This window comes from Rana temporaria, chromosome 3, assembly GCF_905171775.1.
Source record: "Rana temporaria chromosome 3, aRanTem1.1, whole genome shotgun sequence".
Classification (NCBI taxonomy): Eukaryota; Metazoa; Chordata; class Amphibia; order Anura; family Ranidae; genus Rana; species Rana temporaria.
In genome coordinates, this window is record NC_053491.1 from 43,630,324 (window position 1) to 43,652,545 (window position 22,222).

The 22,222-nt window shown below is 43.5% G+C and overlaps 1 protein-coding gene across 1 annotated transcript in view; it reads right to left on the reverse strand.

Annotated features, from left to right (window-relative positions):
- Positions 1-12,077: 12,077 nt before the first annotated feature.
- The window catches only part of CIB1 (calcium and integrin binding 1), a 41,956-nt gene continuing 31,811 nt past the window's right edge, over positions 12,078-22,222 (reverse strand). The window contains exons 6-7 of the mRNA XM_040342465.1: positions 19,314-19,402; positions 12,078-13,840 (exon numbers count right to left, since the gene is read on the reverse strand). Of these exons, the coding sequence (XP_040198399.1) occupies positions 13,819-13,840; positions 19,314-19,402 (111 nt within the window). The 3' untranslated portion in view covers positions 12,078-13,818. The remainder of the gene's footprint in view (positions 13,841-19,313; positions 19,403-22,222) is intronic.

Below are 22,222 nucleotides of genomic sequence, written 5' to 3' on the forward strand. Positions count from 1 at the left end.
GCGTAATATCATAAGGAAAGAAGCACGGCGTCTCCTCAAGGCTTCCTTCGTCTGCTTGACTCCGTCGTTGCGTGTCTCCGTTGATGCGTGATGACGTCACTTAGCTTGGCCACACCTACGCGTTTCGTCACACAAGACGTCGCCGGGGATAGGCTGCTCTATTGCATATTGGTTATTTTGGTTCACTGAGCGCCGTACTTTTTGTTCATATTGTTTTATGTACTTTGGTTTCTTGAGTAATAGTATGTTTTTGATCATTTGTAAGCGCAGTGTTTTTTTCTTTTCCACTTGTGGGAAAGAAAACTTTTTTCACATGGATCTATTGTTGCTGGGGGGTATAATGTTGTGTGTAGGGCTGCACCTAACGATTATTTTCATAATCGATTAGTTGCCCGATTATTGTTTTGATTAATCGATTAATCGGATAATAGCCTTAAAAAAAATATATATATTTTTTTTGGGGCCAATTTGTTGTTGGGCAGATTACAAAACACAAATTGCCGGAAAAACACATTACATGCTTTTCTGCAGCTTCTCCATCGAAGTATATTGAAACGAAAAAAAAAAAAAAATAGCACAGTTTCCTTGCCCTTTCCAAATATGCAGCAGCTGAAAAAAAAACATGGATGTTTTCATAGGAAAACATGTAAATGAACTGTAGTGCGTTTCTGCCAAAAGCACCAAAAAACAGAGGTGTGACCCCAGGCCTGAGATGTTTAGTAACATAATGGGGGTTAAAAAAACAGAAATAAGTACAAAAAGAGCAAATAATCGCTACTGTAAGGGGTTCATTTTTTTACTGTGGGACAGTGAAAGTAATATTTACAGTAGCGATTTGCTTTTTTGTACTATAAAGGGCTAATTTTAGTTGTTTTAACCCTATTATGTTACTGGCCTATTAATCGATTATGAAAATTGTAATCGATTAATTTCATAATCGATTAGTTGACGATTAATCAATTAGTTGTTTCGTCCCTAGTTATGTGAGGAATCTATTGTTGCTGGGGGGGGGTATATTATTGCTGGGGTGGGGTCTTTTGTTGCTAGGGGGATCTATTGTGCACTGGGGTGGAGTCTATTGTGGCTGAGGGGAGATCTTTTGTTGCTGGGTGGATCTGTTTTCGCCGGGGGGGATCTAGTGTGCCTGGAATGGGGGTCTATTGTTGCTGGCTTTAGGGGATCTATTTTACTGCTTTTTTTTTTGTTATCATTAACAAATCACATACAACCACAAAATAATACTTGGTTCTGTATTTTCTAAAAGGGGCGGTATTGGGCGGCTAGGTCAGGGGTGGCACCAAGGGAAGGTACTTGGAGGTGGGTATGGGGTAGAGACAAGGGTGGTTTTAAAAGGGTGGAGTTCCTGCACCTATTCTCTGAGAAAAAAGCTCTGGGTGTGACAAATATGCAAAAAAAAAAGGGGGGGGGGAATTCAGGAAGGGGGGGGGGGGGATACATAGTTAGTCGTGTCTTTTTTTCAACAAAAGTCTATCTACTTACCAATAAAAATAAAATAAAAATCACGCAAATCTTATATACACAATCCTATGCCCACAGTTGATCCAGAAGGCACAGAACCCCAGAAAATCATAATCCAATTTGCTCCAGTGGGGGGGAAAAATCCTCAATGATCCCCCTGAACTTCAAAGAAAACACAACCAGCGCTCAAATGTAAAGAATATTGTAGCTGCTTGCATTATAAGTGTAATACATGAAAAACCAGTAAGTACAATATAAAAAATGCAGCTCTTAAAGTGTTCCTAAACCCAGGAACCTGCATTCACTATATCTGGTCTCCCACAGTACACAGAACATAGAAATACAATAGTTTTAGTAAATATAAACTGCTAAATACCTTTTCTCATCAGCAGTATGTAGCAGTCTTGTGACTTCTATCAGCGTCTGGTAAAGCTTGTAGGAGGAGTTTTCATACAGTGCTGTCCTATCAGAATGCAAAGCCCCAGACACTCTGTCTGGACAGTGCTGATTGGCCCTGTGCTGATGACATGCACTCTCCCAAGGAAACAAAACAACTCTCTAGCAACACACATCAAACTGAGCATGTGCAGCCTGACTCCATAGACTCTGTCTTATCCAGACATGTTATAGGGACAATGCAAGAAGAGGAGGATCCGTGCATACAAGATCAAACAGTATTTTTGCACAATGCAGAGGATTAACCCATTCGGTTCAACAGTGAGTTTAACCACTTCCAGACCAGAAATGTATAAATGCCACTGGCAGGAAAGGGGTTAACACTAGGGGGCGACCGAGGGGTTAAATGTGTTCCCTGGGAGGTGTTTCTAACTGTGGGGGGTGGGACTGACTGAAGGAGGAGACATATCGCTGCTCCTCATCACTAGGAACAGCAGATCCGTCTCTCCTCCCCTGTCAGGACAGGGATCTGTGTTTACATACACACATCTCCGCTCTGGCTCTCGTGCCCGCGATCGCGGGTGGCCGCTGGCCATTCGTATTGGGTGCCCCGCCCTACAGCGTGGGGCGCGCCTGCGATCGTCCTTAAAAGGTGCCGATGTACACTTACAGCGATTTGCCAACCTGCTGTTGTATAATGATGGCGGCTGGTTGGGAAATGGATAACATGCATGGCTTTCTGCATATAATGACTGATTTTACTGTTGTGGGTTGTAACCCATTAAATGAGAGTTATCATTATATAATCAAAGCGCAAGCTTAAATTTACTTCCCACGCGAAACGAATATACAGTGGGGAAAATAATTATTTGATCCCCTGCAGATTTTGTAAGTTTGCCCATTTATAAAGAAATGAAGGGTCTATAATTTTTATCATAGCTGTAATTGAAATTATAGAGACAGAATATCAACCAAAAATTCACCCCAAAAAAAACACACGATACAAATGTTATAAATTGAGTTGCAGTTCAGTGAGTAAAATAATTATTTGATCCCCAACCAAAACATGACTCAGTACTTGGTGGACAAACCCTTGTTGCCAAGCGCAGAGGTAAGACTTTCTTGTAGTTGGTGATCAGGTTTGCACACATCTCAGGAGGGATTTTGGCTCTCTTCTTTACAGATCTTCTCTAAATCCTTAAGGTTTCTTGGCTGTCTCTTGGCAGCTTGAAGTTTCAACTCCCTCCATTAATTTTCTATAGGATTAAGGTCTGGAAACTGACTAGGCCACTCCCTGACCTTTATGTGCTTCTTCTTGAGCAGCTCCTTTTGTTGCCTTGGCGGTATGTTTTGGGTCATTGTCATGCTGGAAGACCCATCCATGACCCATCTTCAATGTTCTTGCTGAGGGAAGAAGGTCCTTATCCAAGATCTTACAATACCTGGCCTCGTCCATTGGCCCCTCAATGCAGCAAAGTCTGCCTGTACCTTTTAGCCCCAAAGCATAATGTTTCCACCCCCGTGCTTGACTGTAGGGATGGTGGGCCAGATTCACAGAGGAGATACGACGGTGTATCAGGAGATACGCCGTCGTATCTCCTGTCGTATCTATGCGGCTGATTCATAGAATCAGTTCCGCATAGCTAGCCCTAAGATCCGACAGGTGTAATTGACCGTCGGATCATAGGATGCAATACTTCGGCCGCCGCTGGGGGGAGTTTGCTTCATATTCCAGCGTCGGGTATGCAAATTAGCAGTTACGGTGATCCACAAAGGTTTGTTACGTCGGCGCAAGTCTTTTTTTCCCGTCGCAAAGTTAGGTGTGCTTTAACATGGTGTAAAATTACTCCACCATGTTTAAGTATGCCCGTCGTTCCGCGTCGCTTTTGAATTTTTTTTTTTCGACGTAAGTACGTTACGCACGTCGCGATTCACAAACACGTCGGGCCTCCGTAAGTTCGCGCAAAGCACGTCGGGAAAATTGCGAACGGAGCATGCGCAGAACGTCCGGCGCGGGAGCGCTCCTAATTTAAATGGAACCCGCCCCATTTGAATTGGGCGGGCTTCTGCCGGACGTGTTTACGATACACCGCCGCAAGTTTACAGGTAAGTGCTTTGTGGATCGGGCACTAACACTGTAAACTTGCGGCGCTGTAACGTAAACGGGTTACGTTACACGGCCGCAATAGTACCTGAATCTGGCACGGTGTTCTTAGGATCATAGTCAGAATTTTTCTGTGAAGCAGGAACGGCCATAGATCTGATTTTTGTGAGTAACGATCCAAGGACAAGTATGGGAAGTAGGAAGAGGTCTGAGTAAGGTCAGAACTGATCTACATACCCGTTGTAAGTCACCGACTCAGAAACGAATAGGCTGGTGACTAGGCCTCAGAAGGAAAGGTCAGCAATGGTATCCTCATTGGTCTCTCATGACAAGTCATGGAGCAAGAAAACATTTACATCTGTCAGGGCTTTTTTTTTTTTTTTTTGTCCATGTTACAGATTTTCTCTCTCTTGTGTCTGATTAAAATTATTTTAAAGCGGTTGTTAAAAAAAAAAAAAAAATTTCCCCCTAAATAGCTTCCTTTACATTAGTGCAGTCCTCCTTCACTTACCTCATCCTTCCATTTTGCTTTTAAATGTCCTTATTTCTTCTGAGAAATCCTCACTTCCTGTTCTTCTGTCTGTAACTACACACAGTAATGCAAGGCTTTCTCCCTGGTGTGGAGAAAGCCTCTTGAGGGGGCGAGCAGGAGTGTCAGGACGCCCACTAACACACAGCTCCTTTCTCTATCTGCAAAGTAGAGAGCGTCCTGACTTGCCTGCTTGCCCCCTCAAGAGGCTTTCTCCACACCAGGGAGAAAGCCTCGCATTATGATGTGTAGTTACAGACAGAAGAACAGGAAGTGAGGATTTCTCAGAAGAAATAAGGACATTTAAAAGCAAAATGGAAGGATGAGGTAAGTGAAGGACTGCACTAAGGTATAGGAAGCTATTTAGGGAAAAAAATTCCTTTACAACCCCTTTAATGGGGAAAGAAAGAAAACAAACAGGCAGGGGTGTTCAGACCTTTCCCTACACTAGGTTTTTTGCTTGACCTAGCCCCCTAAATACCTCTCTGAGCTCTGGATCCAGAGCTATACCCAAGAGCAGCAGCTCTCTCTCCTCCCTGGACAGAGAGGCAGCAGCGTGACCCATTGGATCTCAATCATAGCCAGTGAGCAGAGAGTGGAGGGCAGGGTTAAGCCGTGCTGTGTGTGCCAATGGACACAGAGTGCATCTAGGAAACCAGCCCATATTAATGTCCCCATAAAAAGGCTTCCTGGGGGGGAGGGGGCAACCCGAAGCACCAGCAGGAAACCCGAGAACAGGAAGTTTAGGGCTGCTCTGTGCAAAACCATTACACACAGCAGTGTCTCCTTCTTGGAGACACACCCAGGTCCCAGAAGACAGAAAGGACCATTCCGAAAGCGCAGCCCGATTTGGCGCATGCACAGTAGGAAATAGGCTTTGAAGCTTTGCTTCCTGGTTCCCTTAGCAAGGATGCCGGCGCCTGCACCCAGAGCCGATGGATGGGTCAGCTTCAGGTGCCGACTTTGCAGGCTCCCTAGGCAGCCAAGTGTCCTTATATGAAAAGTCAGCAACTGCAGTATTTGTAGCTGCTGACTTTTCATTTTTGTTAATACAGCCTGGAATTCTGCTTTAATGCATTCTTTGGATGAAGTTAAAAAAATATATATATATGTGTGCTGCAGCCCCCTAATACTTATGTGAGCTCCATCTGGATCCAACGATGTTGCACATGATCATCAGCTGTCCAGGACTCTCCCTCCTGATTGGCTGAGACACAGTAGTGGGCACCATATGCTTCTGCTGCTGTCGGTGAGCCAATGAGGAGAGAGGGGGCGAACATGAATGGACACAGAGCAGCGGCTCAGCTCGGGAGCCCCCATAGCAAGCTGCTTGCTGTGGGGGCACTCGGCAGGAAGGAGGGGCCAGGAGCGCCGGTGAGAGACCCAAGAAAAGGAGGATACAGGCTGCTCTGTGCAAATCCACTGTACGGGGGGGGGGGGGGGGAGGGGGTTTGTATAACATGTTTGTTATTTTTAAACCCCCAAAAAAACAGAGACTTTAGTTCAATCACCTTAAGTTTACAATCTCTTTAACAATCTGTGTTTATTGCGTTGAAAGAGTACAAGTGAAGTTAATCAGTCAGCACAGTAATCAGATAGGATTTATTGCTGACCTTTTGGGGGGGGGGGGGGGATTTCACAATCAGAACATGAACACAAGCCAGGATTTTTATCTCTTGTATATCTTCCCTTTATAAATATTTGGATCGCAGTTACTGCCAACGTGATTACTGTAATCTAATCTTTAGCAGCCCATAGATAATGCAATCTTCTTTCCTTCTACTGTCAGAAGAAGGAACGAAAATTCTTGATTTCCTTATCACAGTTCAGTATTGATGTGAGAATCCCTCCCGCGGCGCTATTGTGTTTTGCTCGCAGGGAGCCTTCCCTACACAATGATCAATGCTGGCAGCTATAGCTGCTGGCAGTGATCACATGAAAAGAAATACAAACAGGCTGGTTATACTGAAATTGATTAATGGATCATAGATGGGTCAAATCGTGTCCAGTCCCTGCGGAACCAGCCGAGATGTGATCCATCTATGGCCAACTTTGGGCCTCATGCACACAGGTGCAACAAAAACACAGCTGGAGTTTTGTTTTTTTCTTTTAAGGGCTCATTTACATGTGAGGTAGAGCTGCACGATTAATCGCGGAGAGAATCGCGATTTCGATTCTCCCCGCCCGCCTGATGACCCGCGATTCTTCTGTTTTCACCGCTGGTTCCACGTAACCAGCGTGGAACGCAAATGGCGCCGATATCAAAACCGACGTGAGCAGCCTGCGCCGCAGGATAGATGCCTGAGCTTCAAGTCTCACAGTTCTGTACAACAGTAGTTTGTATCCATGCGCCACCCAGTGGTTGCCGGCTGTACTGCTTCTGATGTATTAATCCTTCTCACAGTTCTGTACAACTGTGTGTATCCATGCGCCACCCAATGGTTGCTGGCAGTACTGCTTCTGATGTATAAAAAAAAAAAAAAAAGAGACCAGTGATATGTCTATAATGTTAAAGACCATATAACTCCTATGAAAAAAGCAGAATCAAAGTTTGATTCTGCTTTTTTCATAGGAGTTATATGATCTTTAACATTATAGACATATCACTGGTCTCTTTTTTTATATATTCATATTTTTCAGATAAATCACAGGTTTATTTATAAAAAAAAAATTTTTTTTGGGGGGGGGGGGGGGGGGGGGGGGTTCTGGCATACATTTTTTGAGAATCGTGATCTTTAGTCTAAGCAAAAGAATCGTGATTCTCATTTTGACCAGAATCGTGCAGCCCTAATGTGAGGTTGGGGAGGGGGTGGTAAAGCCCCACAGTTGAGCCACAGTTCTACCGCTCCACAGCCACTCCCCCTTTAGCAGCCAGGGGGTGTACACACGCCACCGATGCATTGCATTGCAGCAGCAATTATAACCCCAGGAGCTACTGCCCACCGATCAAGACCCATTCAAGTGAATTGAGCTGCCCTGCTTTCCTTATTATAGGCTTACCTGAAGCTAAAAATCACCAAGCGGGGTCTACAACCATTTTAAACAGGCTATTCAGGGTTAGATTTTCATTAATTGAAACCCCTTAAAACTTCAGCCAGAGCTGCTAGTTTGGGGAAATTCCAGGCTTAAAAGGGCTCATGAACACTGCAGCCCAAAGAAGCGGCTCCTTTAGGCTTTTGAGCTTTTTTTTTTTTTCTTCCCTCCATGTGTCCATGCATACTATTGGCTTTTTCAGGCTTTTAGCCCAGGTTCACACTGGGCTGCGGGAGTGAAACCATGCGAGTTCAGCTGAACTCAAACGATTTGACTCCCGCTTGTCGGTCCCAATTTCGGGCCGCGATTACAGAGACATATGTGTAGGTTTCTGCATATATGTCAATGTAAATCGTGGGCCGAAATAAAAAAAAAAAAGTAGTACAGAAACTACTTTTTGAAATCGATGCGGCGTGCCATTGCCGGCAAATGCCACCGATTTGACATGTCAAATCGCACTAGCGCAAACATGGGCTTACAGGCAGAATAAAAAAATAAAAATAAAAAAAAACACACTCGCATTTTTGAGAGGAGCTTTCGAGCAGAAAAAAACGCCCAAGTGCCCAAAAACACGCGAAAAGCAGCAGTAAAAAAAAAAGTTTAACCACTACAGACCCGCGCTATAGCCGAAAGACGGCTACAGCGCAGACCTGAATTGCCAGGAGGGCATCCCTGGACATCCTCCTGTGCTCAATCGGCCTGCGCAACCCCTGCAGGGCACGCTCTGTGATCAGCAAGTCTATGAGACTCGGCTGATCACAGATCAGAGTAAGGGGTCGAACCCGACCTCTTACCACGTGATCAGCTGTCAGCCAATGACAGCTGATCATGTGATGTAAACAGAGACGGTAATCGGCAATTTTTTCTCCTCACGCAAAAAAATAGCCGATCACTGGCGGCTGTCATCTGGACGTCGGTCCCAATGAAGGAGAGACACCTGCCAGTGACCACCAGCGCTTGCAGTGCCACCTACCAGTGCCCCCTTATCTGTACCACCTATCAGTGCCCACCAGTGCCGCCTCATCAGCACATATCAGCTATGACTAAGCGCTGATACCCCAGTGCGAAACGCGTCAGCTATCCACCCCACTGTCTGCTGTGATTAGTAGTGCCGTTTTCATTTTTTATCATTAAAAGCAACTTTAAGAATTTCGTGGAAGTGCGGCTGTCCAGTCTTTTCTCCGGTCTTCATCAGCGCATATCAATGAAGGAGAAAAATTACCCGTTTGCTAAATTTTATAACAAACTATGAAACATGATTTTTATCTTCAAAATTTTCCATGTTTTTGTGTTTGTTTAAACAGCGGTGATTAAATACCACCAAAAGAAAGCTCTATTTGTGTGAAAAAAAATAATGAGAAAAATGTCCTTTTGGTACAGTGTTGTATGACCGCGCAATTGTCATTCAAAGTGCGTCAGCGCTGAAAGCTGGTCTGGGCAGGAGGGGGGTTTAAGTGCCCAGTAAGAAAGTGGTTAAAGAAGCTCAAAAACACACAACAAAAATAAAATAAATAGCTAAAAGGGGAGGGTTTGCGAAAAAAAAAATGCTTTTATTGAGCAATAAAAGAAAGGTCAATAAAAACATGCAAGAGAGCCTGAAAAAGCATAAGCTTCTTTAATCTAAAATAAAAGAAGCTTTTTTTTAGCTGCAGTGTGCATGAAGCCCTTAAAGCAGGTTTCATTACAATATGTACGATTTTTCCTGAACGAAAAACCGCATTCATAGGTAAAGTTTGCTCAAGAAAAATTCTCAGTTCTTCTTTGAATCTCCAGTCACTATGGTCAATAATGAATAACAATTTGATCCTATTGACTATTATAACGTCAAATGAATGTTAGGAAAATGTTAACTGGTGTATGGTGAGCATTAATCAATAGGGAGCACATATTGTGCATTGCATTTATCTCTGCAGATTTATCACGCGGCATACAAAGTCTCATACACAGCACCTTATGATGTGATAGTGTGCAGCTCCCTCTGCTGGAAAATGCTGGAATCACAGAGATATATTGGAAATCTCTGACGTCTCCATAAAGGAAACAAAAAAAAACCAAAAAGAAAATCACACTTCCCATACCGACAGGTCAGGACAGTAGCAGCATTATGATTCAAAAATCAGGTGTTTAAAATGGAAATTCCAGTTTAGCTAATTTCCATTTTACCATTGGAGATTTGTTTATATATATATATATCCACTTCAGATCCGTAGGACGTCCTGGACTTTGAGTGGTGATATCTGAATGATACCTGCAGCTATCATTCAGATATCTCTGTCTTCAGCCGGCGATTCTGTGCACCAGAAGAACGATCAAAGCGGCGCTCGATCGTTCTTCTAGGCAGCGGGAGGGGACGTCCCCCCCCCTCCCGCCGCCATCCGGTGCTTCTCCGGGCTCTCCCGTGCCATCGGAGGCCCGGAGAGCGAATCGGCCGGCGCACGTTGCTGAACCATAGAGATGACTGGTGACCAGACGGTCACAGTCATCTCTATGACCGTCGGAGGGCCGGGCGCGACGTTATGACGTCACGCCCGGTACCCGGAAGTAAACAAAGCCGCTATCGCGGCTGTCGGCATGTAATCGGTGAAATGTTTTTCACCGATTTCATGCTTGTAAGCCTGTAGGAGAGATGTGGGGTCTTATTGACCCTGCATCTCTCCATAAAGAGGACCTGTCACACTGATTCCTATTACAAGGGATGTGTACATTCCTTGTAATAGGAATAAAAGTGATCAAAAAAAAAAAGTCAAAAAAAGTGTAAAAATAAAAAAATGAAGTAAAAAAAAAAAATAATAAAAAAAAAAAATTTAAAACGCCCCTGTCCCGGTCGCTCGTGTGCAGAAGCGAACGCGCATGCAAGTCCCGCCCACATATGTAAACACCGTTCAAACCCCACATGTGAGGTATCATCGCGTGCGTTAGAGCGTGTGCAACAATTCTATCACTAGAGCTACTCTAACTCAAAAATAGTAACCTGTAAAAAAATTTAAAGCGTCGCCTATGGAGATTTTTAAGTACCGAAGTTTGGCGCCATTCCATGAGTGTGCGCAATTTTAAAGCGTGACATGTTAGGTATCTTTTTACTCGGCGTAACATCGTCTTTCACATTATACAAAAAATTGGGCTAACTTTACTGTTTTGTTATTTTTTAATTCATGAAACTGTTTTTTTCCCTAAAAAAAGGCGTTTGAAAAATTATTGCGCAAATACCGTGCGAGAAAAAAAGTTGCAATGACCGCCATTTTATTCCCTAGGGTGTCTGCTAAAAAAAAATATATAATGTTTGGGGGTTCTGATTAATTTTCTAGCAAAAATTTTCTTACATAAAGGAGAACAGTGCCAAAATAGGCCCGGTATGGAAGTGGATATACATATACACACACACACACACACACACACACACACACACACACACACACACACAGTACAGACCAAAAGTTTGGACACACCTTCTCATTCAAAGAGTTTTCTTTATTTTCATGACTATGAAAATTGTAGATTCTCACTGAAGGCATCAAAACTATGAAGTAACACATGTGGAATTATACATAACAAAAAAGTGTGAAACAACTGAAAATATATTTCATATTCTAGGTTCTTCAAAGTAGCCACCTTTTGCTTTGATTACTGCTTGGCACACTCTTGGCACACTCTTGATGAGCTTCAAGAGGTAGTCACCTGGCGCAGCACCCCATCACTCTCCTTCTTGGTCAAATAGCCCCTACACAGCCTGGAGGTGTGTTTGGGGTCATTGTCCTGTTGAAAAATAAATGATGGTCCAACTAAAACGCAAATCGGATGGAATAGCATGCCGCTGGAAGATGCTGTGGTAGCCATGCTGGTTCAGTATGCCTTCAATTTTGAATAAATCCCCAACAGTGTCACCAGCAAAACACCCCCACACCATCACACCTCCTCCTCCATGCTTCACGGTGGGAACCAGGCATGTAGAGTCCATCCGTTCACTTTTTCTGCGTCGCACAAAGACACGGGGGTTGGAACCAAAGATCTCAAGTTTGGACTCATCAGACCAAAGCACAGATTTCCACTGGTCTAATGTCCATTCCTTGTGTTCTTTATCCCAAACAAGTCTCTTCTGCTTGTTGCCTTTTAGCAGTGGTTTCCTAGCAGATATTCTACCATGAAGGCCTGATTCACACAGTCTCCTCTTACCAGTTCTAGAGATGTGTCTGCTGCAAAAGGTGGCTACTTTGAAGAACCTAGAATATGAAATATATTTTCAGCTGTTTCACACTTTTTTGTTATGTATAATTCCACATGTGTTTATTCATAGTTTTGATGCCTTCAGTGTGAATCTACAATTTTCATAGTCACGAAAATAAAGAAAACTCTTTGAATGAGAAGGTGTGTCCAAACTTTTGGTCTGTACTGTATATCTATCTATCTATCTATCTATCTATCTATCTATCTATCTATCTATCTATCTATCTATCTATCTATCTATCTATCTATGTTGAGAACAGTGTTTTTATTACAATAAACATTTACACGATACAGTAAGCAACACGAGGAAACAAGTTTTTATGCTTTAAAAATATTTATAAAATTGTGCTTCGATTAGTAAATTAAAACATACCTTATATAACAAATATTTCATTTCATGAGAAACTTTAACTGTTTATATCAAGCTGTTCATCTGTAGAGATCTACATAGTGGTTACTAAACATATGGAGATGCTGGAATTTTATACACGTCAAGGATACCCATCATTAACAGCAACGTAAAAGTAAAAAAAGACAAAAAAACAATGGCAACCAATTACATGCGGTGTCTCTGGGGTGCGATTTGAAGCATATATTTGCATGGCTTAAATTGCACCGCATTTGCACCAAACTGGTCCACGTATTTTTTTTGTATGCACCAGAATCGGATCGCTGCGTTTTGCAAACCAATTGCAGGGTGTCGCCAACATACATTCCGCAATCAGTTTGCATGAATGGGTTACAATTTATCTGCGGTGCAGTGCAGAATCTGCAGCAAAGTTGCTGTGAATTTGCACTGCATCTAAAAATCGCATGTAAAAATACATCATTCAAACCCAACTCCAGAGAATGTTTTAAAAGGAGAAGTTCTAAAAATACAAATAAAAATAAAATTAACATCAAAAGCACTATGAGCCTGTATGGGCGGAGCCCTGCAGGGTTTATGTTCTTTTCAAACAGCGACAGCTGGTACGAGGAGAAGATCCCCGTCCCGCTGTCAAAAGAGGGGGGGGCTGTAGGAACATGAACATCTTAAAAACTGTACCCTAAAAACAGGTTGATTTACGAAGACTGGAGGGTGCAAAATCTGGTGCAGCTCTGCATTGTAGCCAATCAGCTTCTGATTTCAGCTTGTTGACTTAAGCTTTGCCAAAAGAAAAAAACAACTGTAAGCCGATTGGTTTCTATGCAGAGCTGCACCAGATTTTTATACTCTCCAGTTTTAGTAAATCAACCCCAATTGGTCATAAATCAGATTGCCTTGCCTTCAGCAAAGTCTCAGTGACAGGTGTACAGAGCTGTGTGTCAGGGCAGCCAAGTGAAACACTGGAGATTTATTACTGAAGATGAGCCAGATTCTCTCTATAAACAGATGAAGAATTATGGAGTGGTCAGGGTCAGGTTGAATGTACTTGCAGGCAAAGGAGGGATTTAGGACACCGGCTATAATTTTGTTATAAATCTGTATCTCGATGCATCTCCCTCTTTGTTCAGAGTCCCTTTGCCTTGGGATAGAACTGATAAATGCCCCTCACTGAATGCACATATAACCTTATGGGAAGATTGTTGCTCTGGTAACAGGGTCTCTTAATGCCTGTGTCCCCACTGGGGAAAATTCCTGTCAAGTCCTCCTCCACCGACATCTGTCATCAGGACAGCAATTAATAAGACAGAAAATGCCTACATGTTGAATATTCTTGCCCATCTTAACTCATGTAAAACTTATTTTAAAAAAATAAAAAAGCTGTAAACTCATATGGATCATTGAGTGGTTGTGACTTCAGCTCACATGCTCCTATATGTTCAAAGTATTTCCAGTTTTTTCCCCATATAAAAAAAGAGTAAACAGAACGTAAACTGGCAACAAATTGCAACACACAAATCAGTAGTTCAGTAGAAATTCACCAGATACAATATAAAGAGCGTATTTCTGGTAGAAGAAGTCCATAGCAGAGTTTCATTATAAATTGCATAGGTACAACCAGTTATTCACAGTTGACAGATTAATTCCAGTGCTTGTACTGAAGGGTCACCGCAGGCAAATTGCAAGAAGCAATCACAGAACGATCTTGAAGGAGCTGAAGAGTAAAATGAGAAGAGAAATGTGAAAGTGCTGATTAAAGTCCCTCTAGTCTTCAACACAAATCTGTAGTTTTCTGGTAGAATTCGGTCTCATGTACAATGAATGATGTGTGTGTAAAATTAATAAATATATTATATTATATATATATATACCGTATTTATCGGGGTATTGCGCGCTCCAGCGTATAGTGCGCACCCCTAAAGTGGACCCGCATTCCTTTAAAAAAAATATTTTAGTACTTATAGTTTTGGTGTCTTGCGCGGCGTCCATCGGCGGCCTCGTCGGGTCCGGCGTCCATCTGCGGCTTCGGTGGTGTCCTCCTCGTTGGGTCCGGCGTCCTTCAGCGGTGCCCTCCCCGCTCGATCTCCGCTTCCTGTGCCGAGTTTGAACGACTGCGCTGGCATATACCGAGCGCAGTACACTCGTGTATAGTCGGGCAGGCTCGTCTCCTCTCGCGGTCACGTCCTGGACGTGACTGTGAGAGGAGCCGAGCCTGCCAGACTATACACGAGTGTACTGCGCTCGGTATATGCCGGCGCAGTCGTTCAAACTCGGCACAGGAAGCGGAGATCGGCGTATATCGCGCACCCACGATTTTGCCCTGAATTTCAGGGCAAAAAAGTGCACGGTATACGCAGATAAATACAGTAATATATATATATATATATATATATATATATATATATATATATATATATATATATATATATATATATATATATATATATATATATATATATATATATATATATATATATATATATATATATATATATAAAATGTGTGTGTGTGTGTGTGTGTGTGTGTGTGTGTGTGAGTGAGTGAGTGTGTGTAAAAAATACACACATAATTAAAGGGGTTGTAAACCTTCGTGTTTTCTCACCTTAATGCATCCTATACATGAAGGTGAAAAAAAAACACCTTTTAGTGTCCGGCCCCCAGCCCCTCTGTTTTACTTACCTCTCACCACGCCTTGTTGGCTCTTCATTGGAGAGATTGATAGCAGTGCAGCCATTGGCTCCCACTGCTGTCAATCAAATCCAATGATGGGGCGGGGCCGAGTCATACACTTGGCGTCTATGGACGAGGAGTGTATGACACAGGAGCGCACCCGCAAGGTAACCCCCCCCCCCCCCCCCCCCCCCCCCCCAGGAGAAAGTTTCCCAGAGGGGTTATCTAATGCAGGGAGGAGCTGGGGAGCCGTCGTGGGACCCCAGAAGAGGACAATTGGGGCCACCCTGTGCAAAATTAACTGCACAGTGGAGGCAAGCATGACTTTTTTTGTTTTTTAAATAACAAACAACTTGAACCTTTACCAATATTGTATATATACACACACTACACATTTTATATATATATATATATATATATATATATATATATATATGTATATGTATATGTATATGTATATATATATATGTATATATATATATATATATATATATATATATATACAGTGAGGAAAATAAGTATTTGAACACCCTGCTATTTTGCAAGTTCTCCCACTTGGAAATCATGGAGGGGTCTGAAATTGTCATCGTAGGTGCATGTCCACTGTGAGAGACATAATCAAAAAAAAAAATTCCAGAAATCACAATTTATGATTTTTTAACTATTTATTTGTATGATACAGCTGCAAATAAGTATTTGAACACCTGTCTATCAGCTAGAATTCTGACCCTCAAAGACCTGTTAGTCTGCCTTTAAAATGTCCACCTCCACTCCATTTATTATCCTAAATTAGATGCACCTGTTTGAGGTCATTAGCTGCATAAAGACACCTGTCCACCCCATACAATTAGTAAGAATCCAACTACTAACATGGCCAAGACCAAAGAGCTGTCCAAAGACACTAGAGACAAAATTGTACACCTCCACAAGGCTGGAAAGGGCTACGGGGAAATTGCCAAGCAGCTTGGTGAAAAAAGGTCCACTGTTGGAGCAATCATTAGAAAATGGAAGAAGCTAAACATGACTGTCAATCTCCCTCGGACTGGGGCTCCATGCAAAATCTCACCTCGTGGGGTCTCAATGATCCTAAGAAAGGTGAGAAATCAGCCCAGGACTACACGGGAGGAGCTGGTCAATGACCTGAAAAGAGCTGGGACCACCGTTTCCAAGGTTACTGTTGGTAATACACTAAGACGTCATGGTTTGAAATCATGCATGGCACGGAAGGTTCCCCTGCTTAAACCAGCACATGTCAAGGCCCGTCTTAAGTTTGCCAATGACCATTTGGATGATCCAGAGAAAGTCATGTGGTCAGATGAGACCAAAATATAACTTTTTGGTCATAATTCCACTAACCGTGTTTGGAGGAAGAAGAATGATGAGTACCATCCCAGAACACCATCCCTACTGTGAAGCATGGGGGTGGTAGCATCATGCTTTGGGGGTGTTTTTCTGCACATGGGACAGGGCGACTGCACTGTATTAAGGAGAGGATGACCGGGGCCATGTATTGCGAGATTTTGGGCAACAACCTCCTTCCCTCAGTTAGAGCTTTGAAGATGGGTCGAGGCTGGGTCTTCCAACATGACAATGACCCGAAGCACACAGCCAGGATAACCAAGGAGTGGCTCTGTAAGAAGCATATCAAGGTTCTGGCGTGGCCTAGCCAGTCTCCAGACCTAAACCCAATAGAGAATCTTTGGAGGGAGCTCAAACTCCGTGTTTCTCAGCGACAGCCCAGAAACCTGACTGATCTAGAGAAGATCTGTGTGGAGGAGTGGGCCAAAATCCCTCCTCCAGTGTGTGCAAACCTGGTGAAAAACTACAAGAAACGTTTGACCTCTGTAATTGCAAACAAAGGCTACTGTACCAAATATTAACATTGATTTTCTCAGGTGTTCAAATACTTATTTGCAGCTGTATCATACAAATAAATAGTTAAAAAAAATCATACATTGTGATTTCTGGATTTTTTTTTTTGATTATGTCTCTCACAGTGGACATGCACCTACGATAACAATTTCAGACCCCTCCATGATTTCCAAGTGGGAGAACTTGCAAAATAGCAGGGTGTTCAAATACTTATTTTCTTCACTATATATATATATATATATATATATATATATATATATATATATATATATATATATATATATATATATATACATACATACATACATACATACACACACACACAAAATAATAGTCCAGAAATTAAGTGAAAAAACTGAAAAATATAGAACGACAAAAGTCCACATGAATGTGCTGTTCAATGAACAATTGTAATCTTCTAAAAACTGTGCCCATCCTTCAGACTGGGCACAGAGGCGATTCAGTTCGCATGTGTTGCACTATATAAGTTTCTCACTCACTCACTCATATATATGCGCATTGGCTGCGTTTTGACTGCATCCAATGCGCATAACATGTGAATGTGGCTGGTTTTCAAAGTCAGTTCACACATGTGCGGGGCAGCCGCAGTGCGGTTTTGAAACGGGTCCTATGCATTTTTGGGTCCGGTTCAGGTGTGAATTCAGGTAAAAATTCACACCTGAATCGCACCTGAACCGGTGAACAGAAATGAACTGGACTCAGGACTGCAAATCGCAGCCTCATATATGTGAACCCAGCCTAAGAGATCTTCACACCATGTGTAACCACCACCATTGGTCACTCACCTCCTCTACTGACCTATGGTTGCTGGATGCTTTAGTACATGTTACTTGTCTTGTGCACCAGCATCTAGTGCACTCTAAAACCAGATGGTGGTCCACATATTTTATTTCTGAGCTTCTGATTGTGATATCTGCTGAACGTCATTGGAAGAAAATAGTCCAGGAAGAGACAAGAGGAGGATCAGATCCTATCAAGATAAAGGAACATGCGCTTTAGTCCTCGTAATCATAGGTCAATATAGGATGTGAGTGGCCAATGAGGGTGGTTACACTTGGGGGGTTATTTACAAAAGGCAAATCCACTTTGCACTACAAGTGCAAACTACAAGTGCACTTGAAATTGCACTTGGATGTGCAGTCGCTGTAAATCTGAGAAGTAGATCTGAAATGAGGGGAAGTTCTGCTGATTTTACTCAAATCATGTGCAGTGGCGTCACTAGGGTTGGTGTCACCCGGTGCAGTAAAACACGGTGTCACCCCCCCTCTGTCTAGGCTGCCCAGCACCAAGCAGGCAGTGCACGGGCACGGGGCGCACCCGAAACCAGCCCCTGCAAATGATAGTATAGGGCAGTATAGTGGCAGGTTAGGGTAGTATAGAGTGGTATAGTGGCAGGTTGGTGTAGTGGGGTGGTATAGGACAGGTTAAGGTGGTATAGGGCATGTTGGGGTGATATAGGGTAGTATAGGGCAAGTTAGGGTTGCATAGGGTTGGGGTGGTATAGGGCAAGTTAGGGTGGTACAGGGCAGGTTGGGGTGGTATAGTGCAAGTTAGGGTGGCATAGGGCAAGTTGGGATGGCATGGGCAAGTTGGGATGGCATGGGAAAGGTTGGGGTGGTACAGGGCAAGTTGGGGTGGCATTGGGCAGGTTGGGGTGGTATAGGGCAAGTTATGGTGGCATAGGGCAGATTGGGGTGGTAAAGGGTAAGTTAGGGTGGTACAGGGTAAGTTGGGGTGGCATGGGAAAGTTTGGGATGGTACAGGGCAGGCTGTGTGGTACAGAGCAGGCTGGGGTGGTACAGAGCAGGCTGGGGTGGTACAGAGCAGGCTGGGGTGGTACAGAGCAGGCTGGGGTGGTACAGAGCAGGCTGGGGTGGTACAGAGCAGGCTGGGGTGGTACAGAGCAGGCTGGGGTGGTACAGAGCAGGCTGGGGTGGTACAGAGCAGGCTGGGGTGGTACAGAGCTGTTTGGGGGGGGGGGGTACAGGGCAGGCTGGGGTGCTATACAGCTGTTTGGGGTGGTACAGGGCAGGCTGGGCATGTCAGCAAAAAAAAAAAAAAAAAAGGGATGGCGTCACCCCTCTAGTGGGTGTCACCCGGTGCGGACCGCACCCCCCTAGCAACGCCTCTGATCATGTGCAAGCTAAAATGCTGCTTTTTATTTTACTTGCATGTCCCCCTCGGATCTACAGCGACTGCACTTTGCAGTGCAAAGTGGATTTGCCTTTAGTAAATAACCCCCATGGTGTGAAGATCTCTCAAGGATAGGCACAGTTTAGAAGATTACAATTGTTAATTGAACAGCACATTCACATGGACTTTTGTCCTTCTATAGCAGTGATGGCGAACCTTGGCACCCCAGATGTTTTGGAACTGCATTTCCCATAATGCTCATGCACTCTGCAGTGTAGTGGAGCATCATGGGAAATGTAGTTCCTAAACATCTGGGGTGCCAAGGTTCGCCATCACTGTTCTATAGTTTTCCGTAGGAGGAATTCCCATGTCACTGTCTGTGTTGATGGGGAAAACCAAGCAAATTTCTTAGATCTCCTGTATATGGGATGTGGTGTCCTTAGTTATGGACCACCTATCGTTATGATCACCAATCACTAGGAAATACATACGTGACAAAGTCTGGGGATCTGGAGATGACATGCTGAAATTCAGAATGGTTTATTGTGCCGTCTTTGTCTATATCGGACTCATCAAGGATCTGGAAAAGAATAAAGCAAAACTTTACAATTACACCAAAGAAGAGTGGACTAACCACTTATTAAATTATACCATAAACTTTACTAATACAGTAAATAGATGAATACCAATAGATAAAAGGTAAACTATTTCATTTCAATATAAAAACGTAAAAGGGGGGCTGAAAACCAATAGAGGGAGAACTGCAGGTAAAAGTGCGTCAATAAAAAAGTTTTTTTTTTTTTTTTTTATATATGCATACACGATCAGATTTTCTGTCTCAAGCTTGGCTTGCATACACACAGGCCCAGATTCTTGTAGACTGGGCGTATCTCTGCGGCGGCGTAGCGTATCCGATTTACGTTACGCCGCCGCAAGTTTTTCAGGCAAGTGCTTTATTCACAAAGCACTTGCCTGTAAAGTTGCGGCGGCGTAGCGTAAATGACCCGGCGGAATTCAAATTCGGCTGGTAGGGGGCGTGTATCATTTAAATGAAGCGTGTCCCCGCGCCGAACGAACTGCGCATGCGCCGTCCGTAAAATATCCCAGTGTGCATTGCTCCAAATGACGTCATTGGTTTCGACATGAACGTAAATGACGTCCAGCCCCATTCACAGACGACTTACGCAAACGACGTAACTTTTTAAAATTTCGACGCAGGAACGACGGCCATACTTAACATTGGCTGCGCCTCATATAGCAGGGGCAACATTAGGCCGGGAAAAGCCCAATGTAAACGTTGTAACTTTACTGCGTCGGACGCGCGTACGTTTGGGAATTTGCGTATCTAGCTAATTTGCATACTTGACGCGGATTTCGACGGAAGCGCCACCTAGCAGGCAAAAAAAAATTGCAGTTTAGAACCGACGGCGTAAGAGACTTACGCCTGTCGGATCTAATGGATATCTATGCGTAACTGATTCTAAGAATCAGGCGCATAGATACGACGGCTCAGAATAGGACTTACGACGGCGTACATGGCGCTGCGCCGTCGTAAGTCCTATGAGAATCTGGGCCACAGTCACACAAAAGTGGGTGGAAAAATTCTGTGGGTGGATCTGTTGTCTGAAGCTCTGTGGGTGGAGTCGTGATGTCAGTAGACTCCCCGCCCTCCTCTACACTCCCCTTGTCAACATGCATTTTGTCCTGTGTATTCCTTACGCTGAATTCTGCTACGATCAGTAACATCCAGTCAAAATCCAGAAAAGTAACCACATGACTTCAGAAAAGCAGTGGGGGTGGGAATTAAAAAATAATGCTGTCTCCAGGCTAGTGCATGAGATAGGTTATTTACATGTCACTCACAGCAAGGGGGAAGAACGGACAAAAGTGTTCTCCTGTTTGTCCGTTTATCTCACTGAAAAAAGAAAAGGAGGATTGCTCAGAGCTGGATTAACTTTTTGTGGCAAGACTGGGCACAGAGGATAGGAAATCTTATACCAGGGTTTGACAAATTTGCTTGGAATCTAGGAGCCAGCTAAAAAAGTTAGGAGCCAGAAAACGCGCCCCATCCCGACGAGCTTGCGCGCAGAAGCGAACGCATACGTGAGCAGCGCCCGCATATGTAAACGGTGTTCAAACCACACATGTGAGGTATCGCCGCAATTGGTAGAGCGAGAGCAATAATTCTAGCCCTAGACCTCCTCTGTAACTCAAAACATGCAACCTGATTTTTTTAAACGTCGCCTATGAAGATTTTAAAGGGTAAAAGTTTGTCGGCATTCCACGAGCGGACGCAATTTTAAAAGCGTGACATGTTGGGTATGAATTTACTCGGCGTAACATTATCTTTCATAATATTAAAAACTTTACTGTTGTCTTATTTTTTAATTAAAAAAAGTGCGCTTGTAAGACGGCTGCGCAAATACGGCGTGACAGAAAGTATTGCAACGATCGCCATTTTATTCTCTAGGGTGTTAGGATAAAAAATTTATATAATGTTTGGGGGTTCTAATTAGAGGGAAGAAGATGGCAGTGAAAAATGACATTAGAATTGCTGTTTAACTTGTAATGCTTAACTTGTACTACCAATGGCCACCACCAGATGGCGCCAGCTCACACAAGGAAGAGCTGGGGACTTCACAAAAAAAAATGTTTTATTTATTTTTTGCCCACCTTCCAAGCCAGGTCGCCAGGAGGCTATTTCTAGTCGCCATGGCGACCGGGATTTGTCGAGCCCTGTCTTATACTACACATTTATAACATCAAAAAAATGTAATAATAATTTTGGGTTTACATCCAGTTCAATGCTTCCGAGCATGCATCGAATTTTTTCCGAGCATGCGTCGGAATTGCTACAGACGAGCACAATTTCCGATTGGAATTTTTTCTGTCTGAAAATTTGAGAACCAGCTCTCAATCTTTTGTCCGATGGAGCCTACACACGGTTGGAATTTCCACCCAAAAGCTCACATCGGACTTTTCTTGTGTATACGGCATTAGAGTTCTGTTCCCCAGGGTACAAAGTGCACATATGTCTTCGTCCCATCTTCCTAGGTGCAGTCTAAGGCTAGCTGTGAGAACAGGGTGCCCCTCAATGACGGTCCGAACATGCAGCTAGCAAGGAGATGGCTGCTTTTACAGTCTTCAAGCACTTGCCTGAGACACTTTAGGCGACAGCTTTTACTGAGCTCTGCAGAGTGTAATTTCAGCTTTCTGCCCCATTTTCTGACAGCTCAGACAAGCTTTATAAATTCTGGACTTTGAAGAGCTGTAGAGAAGAGAAGACTGCAGAGAAACAGGTATAATCTATGTAGGGGGATTTGTTTCATCTCTGCGTAACACCTGAAGCCAGGAAAGTCACCGGGTATATATAAGCATTTCTGCGATTCATAAACCTCTG